We start from the raw sequence: 10503 nt of genomic DNA, 5'->3' as shown, positions 1-10503 counted from the left end.
TCTGATTATTACAACTAACTAAATAACCATGTGCTTCACAGAATCTTTTCATTTTCATTACACATTAAATTACTTGAACGATTAAAGACCTATTCTTTAGCTCTACGGGGAAAAAAATTCCTGTTTAAGAGCTAATTTTTCTTCATGTACCTATGTTACCACGAAAGTTTAAAATTAAATAAGTAATCCAGTAGTACTTGATAAAGAAAGACTTTGTGTAATAAAAAAAATTAAGATGATTTAATTTTTTGTTTATTTACAATATCATTGATATTATTTTGACTTACAACTATTGTCATTGAAGTTGAACTATCGGTTAAATGAGCAGCTTTCCGCGGCCTTGGTATAATAATTTTTTTAGTAGAACTCGAAAAAGATGTCACAGTCGCAGTATTTTTTTTATTGAAAAGTTCTGAAGGATTATCAAGTGTGCGACTATTGATATTTTTCTTTGAACTATTCGATGAATCTTTTTTGTCTTTTCTCATTTGATCATGAGTTCTGTTAGTTGAAGCGTCAATAGTTTTTGATTCATTGTTTGATGAATCCAATGGTCCATGCTTTTTATTTGAGATTGGTTCAATTACACCATTTTTACAAGAAACATCTGTATTCATGATAGAAATATTTTTTTTTGTATTTTGCTCAAGTAGATTTTTTTCTTGAATTTTATTGTCTTCATTATAATCTTCTTCAAGCTAAAAAATAAAAAAATTATCACAATTAACATTTTTATTTTTGAATTTATTTATTATAAAATATTTAAGAACAAAAGCAAGAATTATTACGTCTGTAAAATTAGGATTGTCCCATTCAGTATCGTCGTTGTTATCAACTGTTACTTGAATAATTTCTAAGATAATGATGATAATGCGAACTTTACGGACGTAGAAGTATTTATTTTTCAATTTTCTCGATTAAAGGACTACTTAAAAAAAAAGTTATTCATGGAGACTTGATTCAAATTTTCAAAACCCACTTTTTACAGTTGAGTCTCATTATCAGTCCTATTTTTTTTCTTATTTTTTAACCAGACTGGCGTTAATATCAGAGAGACATTAATAGGAGTCATAACGAGACATGACTGTATATACTGTAACAATATTTAATGTAAAAGATATTTATAATTAAAAAAAAAAATTTTCCATACAATAGTCGATATCTCGGCGGTAAATAGTTACGACGATAGTCAAAGTATTCAGAATTGAAACTAAAGATTCAGGCAGTGATATAGGTAGTTATTAAACTCGGATAAAAATTTTCTGAGCCCAAGAACAATTAAAAAAACAACTTAGAAATGCTCTTTTGGTATAATTTCTTTTCTTTACACCGCAAATGGTATTAAAAAAAAAGTTTTCATCTTAACAGCCGATCCCCTCTTTTTCTCGCGTCGTACTCACTACAAGAAACGGTACTATCCTTGTTGCACTCATGATTATAAAGCTATTACAGTTCTATGTTGTTCTTTTAAACAAATGAGAATTTCGAAAAAAAAACGCTCTGGTACGAAATAGATAATTAAAAAATCTATTACGTAGCAGAGCGTTTTTTTCAAAATTCTTCTCTGTCTAGGAGAAAATATAAAGTTGCAATCGTAGGGACCGGCTGTTAAGATTCTGAAATTAGACACTGCTTGCTTTGAAATACTTTTTTTGACTTCTAGATACGAATATTAGTTACGAGTCACATCCTTTGCAAAATTACTAGGAATATTTGAAAATTTATTGGCTTCTCTAATTTATAAGAAAGAAAACCGCGATTCAAATAAAAGAGTTAATAGGAAATTTCATTCTAAAATCACTTCGCATACAGTGAAATTTAACTAAAATCAACTTGATGGGACTTGAAATTCCTACAAATTAAAATTGTCGAGTGACACAGTTGTATAAGATTAAGAAAAACGAGAAAATTAGAATAATAACAGCTTTCCTTGAATTTGAAAATGAGAGTTGAATTTTGCGAGCGTCAATTTTAGCGAAATTTTACTATATCAAATATTTCTGATAGTTAAGTTAAGGATTTTGTTTCGATTGTGTTTAAAATTACTTAACTACACTTCCTTGAGCATATATAATAAGAGTGAAGATATTGCACTAATAAATTTTTTTGTGCCGTTACATACTTTTATTCGTTTATCAAGATTGATGCTGGAATCCGTTTCACTTGATCTTTTTGAAGATGTTTTATACAGATTTTGACCGCCTTGATTGTTACTTGATGAAATCAGTAATTGGTTTTCTTTATCACCTTTATCACTTTTCATCTCTTCTTGAATAATAGATTTAAGAGTTAACCGTTTTAATTGAATATTTTCTAACTTGGCAGTTTCTTCTTCTTCACGTAATTTTTTTTTTAGTCTTTCACCGAAAACAGTAGGCACAAAGTTATCATTTTCTTCGAATTTTTTGTTTGGAACAAATGTTAAAAAGATCGAATCATCATGTGCAGGCTCATTGATTTTACATATTGGTTCCTGTTTAACATTGATTTCGTCAAATTTATTCTGGGATTGAGATTTGACATTGAGATCATTAGGCTTGTTGAATTTAAATTGTTCAGAAGAATTTCTGCGAAATGTTTTATTGTTCAATCTGCAAAAAAAAAATTAAAAATAAACGGTTACTGTGGTGAATATTCTAATAACATTGTAAAATTTATACTGCAAAATCGTCAGATAGCAGCATGTCAAGAGTAGAGCACTCCCACACGCTCGCACGTTGTAAGGCGTGAAATAACAATACTTACTGTACTGTACGGAACAGTACTTACTGTTGTCTTAATTCAGCTATAATACGGCCTTTTCTTACAATTTCATTTTTGGCTGTCTTCAAAAGTGATGACAAGTTTATTTTCAAAGTATTATTGGTGGCTTCTAAATTTTTAATCTTTTTTTCCAATTCTTGGGTGTGATTTTCTAATTTTTTTGTTTCCAATTTCAACTCTGAGATAGTCGAAGAACACTAAATAAAAAATGTAAATTCATTAAATCAGACTGGATAAAAAAAAATCAATTCGAAAATATACTTATAATAATTTTAAGAAAGTTTTTACTCCTATTTAAAAAATTTATCTTAAAAAATTCTTTTGATCGTGCAATAATAAAGAAAAGCTAATTTATAGATAGTTAGAATGTATAAAAAAAATTAAGGACCTTCAGATACTTTATATAATTATATTATTAATCTACATCATGTCTTTAGGTATTCTATAAAATTTAATATTATTATATAAGTCACTTAGTAATTTCATAAATTACCAACTTTGTCCAAAGTTACCCCTCTAGCCAACTTTAGATGAATAATTAGTTTATAATAATCGAAATTCAATGACAATGAAATATTTTTTCTTAATTAGATATTAAAAAATACAAAGCATGTCCAATATTGTGAGCAATTATAATTTAAGTATTATTTTAAGATGCTTGAGTTTGAAAATTGAGAAATATAAAATTAAAACACAAATTCGACAATACATTGCAAATTAAGGTCAATAAAAAAAATTAACACAGCTCAAAAAAAATCTATTTTATATTTATAATTAAAGTTGTCTAAAGGTGGTCTCTCTTCTATTAATCCACAGTAATGGTGACTGAAACATATAATTATAATAAAATTGTGAAATAAATTTACGTACATTTTCGTCTTTTTTTTCGTCGAAATTTTCCAAATCTCCATAAATATCAATATCATCGTCCATTATGATTGTTACGTGAAATACAGAAAACACAGTATTTACGTACTGTAATTTATGTAACAATTTCAATTTAAAAGTATTTTAATATACATGATCTTTTGAGAAAGTATTACTACCTGTTAGTATTTTAAGAAAATGTATTTTTCATAAGTCTAATTATAACCTAAACATGGAAATCTCCTTTGAATATAAACTAAGCTAAAGCTTTATAATCGAGCAGTAACTGATTGACAGATTGTAGATTTTAGTGAAGAGGTGTAAAAAATCGGAGTGACTAAAGACACCAGCCACGGGTGGTTAAAGTCACGGGAAAAAAACTTAAAAAAATGACGGTTTTTTTATCAACCTCACCTGTGACTATGAGACAAAGGGTTTTATGTCACTAAAAAGATATTAATTTAATAATTATGACTCGATAAACATAAAAAAAAATGTCCTTAATTTAAGCACAATAAAAAAGATGCAATACGCTTTTTAGGTTACTTGAAAAAATCAAAGCCACGTATTTATACCGACTGAGGGACAATACCTTTAAAAATAAATAACTCACGTGAATTTAGAAACTAACATTAATTAATTAATTTAGAAACTACAATAACATGACTATAATGAATAAATATCAAAACTTATATAAATTTCTAAATTAATATGTAGGTATTACTGTAAATATTCCTATGTAATGACGAAATATAATACTCGATGATTAAAGTCACAGGTGATTCATAAACTTTATCGGAATAGTTAATTATAATATAAAATTAATTAAATAGAATAAATAAATCTATCAACAGAGATGCAATAGATGCATACTGTCATTAGAGATGATTGCAACGCTGCAAATAATTAAATAAATACCTAAATAATAAGTTAAACCTTATAGCCACGGGCTGCTTGAATAAATCTCTTATGATTATATTTACTATAGAATTATCTTTATTTTAATAACATACATAAATATAACAACACCGATGCAATAGATGCATACTGTCTTTATAAATAAAAAATCAACATCATCTAATGAACCAATTACCTTAATAATAGGTAAAACCTTCTAGTCACGGGTTGCTCGTATAAGTACATATCTTACTACATTTACTATAAAATTATATTTATTTAACTAGCATTAAAAAATCTAGCAAGAGCTAGAAAATAGTTGCATACCATCGTTAGAAATAATTATAACACTGCAAATAATTAAATGATTACCTAAATAATAAGTTATACCTTATAGTCACGGGTTGCTCTGAAAAATATATTTCATTAAATTTATTATAAAATTATATTCATTTAATTAGCATGAATAAATATAAGATCAGCAATACAATAGATGCCGAGATTTATCAAAAATAATTAAAAAACTGCAAATAATTAAATAATTACCTCAATGATAAGTTAAACCTTATAGTCACGGGATGCTCGTGTAAGTGATTTCATTACAATTACTATAAAATTATATTTATTTAATTAGCATATATAAATATAACAACAGCAACGAAATAAATTTATACTGTCGTTAGAAAAGATTCAGAAGCTGCAAATAATTAAATAATTACTTCAATAATACGTAAAACCATATAGTCACGGGTCGCTTGTACAAATATATCTCATCACATTTACGATTTAAGGGGGTATTCTGGTCTAGAAGCCTAAATTTTAGGCATTTTTCAAACTAACATAAAAAAAAAATTAAGAACATTTTTACTATCGGTTTTTCTATATGATGTTTATTAACGTTTCAAGAATATAAAAAAAAATTGAAAAAAAAAAAAAAATGATAAATTGGACAAATTACAGGTCGGTGAAGTGGGGGCCACAAAAAAAACGGTGCACCCTGGTTGACATGATTCCAGCCCTTGTAGTAATCTGAAACAAAAAAATTTGAAAAATTCTCAATCTGTAAAGATGTCGCTATCGCGTTGAACCTAGTCAAGGAAAAAAAAAAATTCACGAAATGGCGTCGACATCAAATATCAATTTTTTTTTTTACCCCCTTTTTTTGACCTTTTCGAATTTTTTAAAAATACTCTAAATCGAAGGCAGACGCGATAGAGAGATATATAAAGAAGATTCCCACCAAATTTCAAAAGAATCGGTCGGGTAGAACTTGAGATATCATGTCAACCACTTCAAAAAAAGTAGTTTTGAGAAAAACGCGTTTAAAGTTTGAGAAACAATTATAGTAGAATAACTCGTATAATAACATTCAATACTCACTTTGGATTAATTGGCGATTCCAGATCCATACATTGGGCCTTCCTCAACTTCATATTCGATGTTTTGTGAAGTTCTTTCAGCTAATCGAGCTGTTCTGCCTTCTTTGGAAGCAGCAGTAGCTCGTAGCTCAGAAAGCGCTCAATCCGAACTTCGTTACGTCTGATAGCAAATGAATGAGCTTCAGTACCAACGGTGATGCCCATAAGTTCCATCATTTTAAGATGGGTAAATAACCTTCATTAAAAATGGCAACAGCTAAATAATTCGCAATTTGAATTGTTTGAGATCCAGCGTGAATATGCTTGGGAGCAAAGTCCATATTAATGAATTGAGCGATTCATTGTTATTTTGAGTTTCGGATCCCAAACATCGATGTAGTAAATCGCCTTGGCAACAGCCTTGGCAAAAACTAGATTTTACGACAGTATCGATAACTTTTTTACTGTATTTACCAATAAGGGTTGTAACGCCAAAAAGTGAAGTAAACCCTCGCTTCTTCCAGGTGCCATCTCCAGAAACCGTCAAGTGTTTTGGATTTTCATTAGGCTCAAATTCTGATAATAATTCTTGCTCTTCTTTTACAGCTTTTTGATATTAGCTGATCGTAAATTGCACTTGCGGCTGTTTGTAAATTATCAAGACAACTGTATTAAGTACTGATAAATAAACCTTTGAATATATCTATGACACTACAAAAATGATTTATTCCTTCTCTTCCTACTCCTAAAAGTCTCACACCTGTAACCATCCTGCGATTAATTTCATAAGCTTTTGTTCACCAACGGACATGATTGAATGTATCGAACATTTTCACAACTGCACTGTAATGTAATTTTAAATCCTAAACCGCGTGGTGCCGTTTGAGAAAATTTAATTTCTTCTTTGCAGGTAGCACACACAATTAAAGTTGAGAGAGTTTGAAAAACTGAGAAAAATTCCAGAAGACAGTACCCAAAATTTTTGTTAATAACTATTTCCTCATCTCCAAACTTTTAACTTTGCTGCGGAAGCACTCGTATAACTACAATCTTTTTCAGCGGTAAATTGATTTGATGAAAATCGTTTCTTCTTGTGCCTATCTGGACGACTACTGCTCCCCGCGCACTTTTTCTATCCATTTTTAAGCAAATAAAAAAAAACAAAATTTATTATTTCACAAAACTATCCACAGAGCACTTGTCTACTTCGCTTCAAGATTGAAACTAAACTGAACAGAATAATAAATGATAAACAATATCAACATTATAACTTTCGCATTGAACAGTTCCTGGTATATTTAATATGTATATTCCTAGTATATTAAGTATGTATAAAGGTATATATAGAAGTATAAAAATATATATTGAATATATATGAAGGCTTATGTCGAAAACAAAAGAGTTCTTGGAAAGAACGAGTGCTCAAGTCTTCCAGGAACTTCCACTGTTTATTGTGTGATTCGCGACGATCGGCCGGCTTAGATGCTGCGTCACAAAATCGACTGTATCTTCGAAAATAATTCGAATTTTGAAAAATCCATTTAAGGACATATTTTTAAGGGTCTAAACTTTGAAAATATGCAAAAAAAAATCGATTTTTTCAAATTTCTAGACCAGAATACCCCCTTAAGTGATTTCTCCGTGTACATCTACTTTTATTATTGTATAAGTGTAATATGGTTGTGATAGAGACATTTAAAAAAATTTTTTCTGGCAAGGAATGTGGATTTAATATAAAAAGCAGATCAAATTAACTCGAGAAATATCACATGACAAGTCATTGCGAAAGCTATATATTTCTTGATTGTCAAATTTCTTCAGAAAATAATCAGAAAAATAAAATTTCTGAAAACAGTGCTGCTTCGTGTAAGCACCTAAAGGGCGTATTCCGAAATGCGCTCTACGAGCAGCTGTAACAAGTAAATACACTATAGGTAAGCCAGAAATTTAAATAGCGCGCTACGCGTGCGCCTTAATTCTAACCAATGATGAATCATGTCCCGTTTATTTCGAGTTTCGACTATTAACTAACTTCAAACGTTCATCTATTTTTATTTGTGGGATAAACCGAAAACTCAACGGTCCTACAGTCGAACACGTGGGGTAGAATTATCAGTAAAATTCAAATCGTAGTGTTTAACCTTCAATTAATATGCACTAGACTAAATAATAAAGTGTATTGGCATAAAAATATCATAAATTTGATTAGAGCGTTATTATAGATATCAATTTATCTTTTGCAATGAAACTAAAAGGAATTGTTTCTCATGTCTCCATTCAGCCGACGAAAATTCAACCTATTATTGGTAAGTTATATTGTATCATACTCGTAGTTTGAGCGTGTTGCGTATGATTAATTTATAATACTAAAATAAGCTGACTAATAATTTTTTCATTTTATTCATTAATTGAATTTGATCTAAAAAAATATTTTTGAATAATTGCACTTTTATTTTCTTCATGCGGGGTTTTTTTTTTAATTTTTTTATAAATAATTTGTTCATAACGAAAAATATCTAAAATTGTCAAAAGTCTAATATTTTGAGTTTCATAATTAATTTTTATTATTCATTATAATAACCGTGTAAAATTTTAGTAAAATTCCAAAATGGTAAACTACAAAACAATCTGGTCAGTAAAATGAAATGTGGTTTATTTTACGATGAAAGGGAAAAAAAATCCTTGTTAGGAATTTCCAATAACCATGTTGTTTACAAAGGACATCGTCCAAAAAATCAATTAACTTATCCTATGCTGGCAATTCACAATAAAAAAACAGGTAACATTAAATTGATTCAAGCAGAAAGATGGTTGGTATTTCCAACGACTAAAAAACAGTTGATATCTAATAAAAACAATGAGGATAATCAAAACAATCTACTCAACAAAGAATTTGGTTCAAAAAAAGTCAAACGAAGAACTATTCAAAATAGTAAAATGCAAGTTAGCATAGATGCAGTACAAGATCAACTTGCAGAAACTGTTTCTCGTAAGTAAATGTATAATCTAATTAGTTTTAAATATATTCATTTTTATTAAGATCTTGGATGTCAGGATGTTAATCTAAAATACTCCTTATTAATTTAGTAGCGGGTTAACTATTTAATTGAATCTTCATCAGGCATCTCAATATCTAGTACACACAGAAAAAAAATTTACTTGAATCAAGTAAATAAATATGAAGAACTTCATCTTCTCGATTTGAGTAGAAAAATCCTTAAGTTATGAAATTTTTCTTGGTTTAAGTAAATTTTACTTGATTCAAGACAACGAAACTTTTCAAAATTATTTTCTTGATTCATAAATTTTCCACTTTATTCAAGTTAATTTTTTTTTTTTTTCATTGCATAAATAAATATCTCAATATATTACACATTCAAAAATGATGAAAATGAATATATTTAATAAAATTAGTATGAATGCAACCAATTTCGACTAATTAATATTTTTTTTTTTTAAATTGAAATTAAGTTTTTTTATTAAATTTATATCCATTTCAGAGATCGAAGTTGATCAAGATGATTTGAAAGTTGAAACAATCGATGACAAATTTAGTAGTTTACCTCCGTGTAATCGTACTGCATCAGTTGTTCATGAGGTTTACAACTTGGAGGATATTATTCCTGCAGAAAAACTTATGTTGATGTGTGAGAATTGTGATAGTTTGTTACAAAATGAAGAAAATAGGTATCTATGAACAACCTTTTACTTAGTTCACATTTTTTTAATCGACATATTTAAAATAAAAAATTTTATTTTCTAGGAAAGCACCATTCTTTGCTAATTCTCTCAGAATAATAGACAATGACGCTAAAAAAAAAACAAAACTTGCTATCCTAGAATTTATAAATGCTCTTTCAAAATGGATAAGTATAAATGTTAGAGAAGCTAAAAAAAGAAGCTCAGAGATATCTGCGATTCCAGAAATAAGTGATTATGTTATAAATACTTATAGTATGTTGAGCGCGAAGGGAAGGTATGCTTCAAATTCATTTAGTAATTTTTATCAAAAATTTTAAATGACACAGATTTATTATTTGATAACTTTTTTATAGGGCGCGTCCAGTCAGTATAAGAGACAAAGCTGTAATCCATAGCATTATTTTAGCTTTAATGGTGAATGATTTCAAGTTAGATTTGAAATCATTTAATGAAGTATTTACTTGTCGTCTGGGTCTTCGAAAATTAACAGAGTTAGCTCGAATTGTTGGAGCTGTTCCAAGTAAAGACAACAAAGATGTACTTGTATTGAAAATTCCTTTAGCTAGTGCTATCGATATAACAAAAAAATCCAGAAAAAAATAATTTATTTCATATTTTTATTGCCAATTATAATAATTGATACGGATCGTTATTAATAGTACATTTAGATTACTTTTATTTTTAAAACGATAAAATAAATTTTTTAATTGAAAAAAAAAAAGAAATTTATTTAATACCAAAGATCGATACATTCGAAATTACAGAACCGAGAATTCTTACAATTTGAGAATTTATGGATCGAGCTACCGCAATTAAATTAGCGTGGAAATTCAATAAAATTTATCAAACCAAATATCAAAAAATTGCTCCTTAAATGCTCTTTCAGAATCCGTAATTGCTCCAGTGATTAGATAAC

At 28.5% G+C, this 10503-nt stretch overlaps 2 protein-coding genes across 4 annotated transcripts; one reads left to right on the top strand and one right to left on the bottom strand.

Annotated features, from left to right (window-relative positions):
* Nucleotides 1-218: 218 nt before the first annotated feature.
* LOC123265118 lies at nucleotides 219-4057 on the bottom strand. Of its 3 annotated transcripts, none has more exons than XM_044728763.1 (5): nucleotides 3810-4057; nucleotides 3634-3738; nucleotides 2770-2960; nucleotides 2123-2591; nucleotides 219-698 (listed from the first exon to the last, which is right to left on the bottom strand). In XM_044728763.1, exons 2-5 carry the CDS (start codon nucleotides 3694-3696, stop codon nucleotides 231-233), a joined length of 1191 nt encoding a protein of 396 aa, XP_044584698.1. In that variant the 5' UTR covers nucleotides 3697-3738; nucleotides 3810-4057; the 3' UTR covers nucleotides 219-230. The 3 variants fall into 3 exon arrangements, with proteins under 3 accessions (XP_044584698.1, XP_044584697.1, XP_044584696.1); XM_044728762.1 differs by having other exon boundaries at nucleotides 3634-3708; XM_044728761.1 differs by having other exon boundaries at nucleotides 3634-4057.
* A 3830-nt stretch (nucleotides 4058-7887) lies between these two features.
* Nucleotides 7888-10312, top strand: LOC123265128 (DNA-directed RNA polymerase I subunit rpa49-like). Its single transcript, XM_044728774.1, has 5 exons — nucleotides 7888-8191; nucleotides 8482-8874; nucleotides 9386-9572; nucleotides 9649-9861; nucleotides 9941-10312. The coding sequence occupies exons 1-5, from the start codon at nucleotides 8128-8130 to the stop codon at nucleotides 10188-10190; spliced, it is 1107 nt and encodes a 368-aa protein (XP_044584709.1). The 5' UTR covers nucleotides 7888-8127; the 3' UTR covers nucleotides 10191-10312.
* Nucleotides 10313-10503: the final 191 nt, after the last annotated feature.

The sequence above is a fragment of the Cotesia glomerata genome, linkage group LG5, assembly GCF_020080835.1.
Source record: "Cotesia glomerata isolate CgM1 linkage group LG5, MPM_Cglom_v2.3, whole genome shotgun sequence".
NCBI lineage: Eukaryota > Metazoa > Arthropoda > Insecta > Hymenoptera > Braconidae > Cotesia > Cotesia glomerata.
Note: the sequence above shows the minus strand (reverse complement) of the source record. Positions and strands in the feature narration are given on the sequence as shown.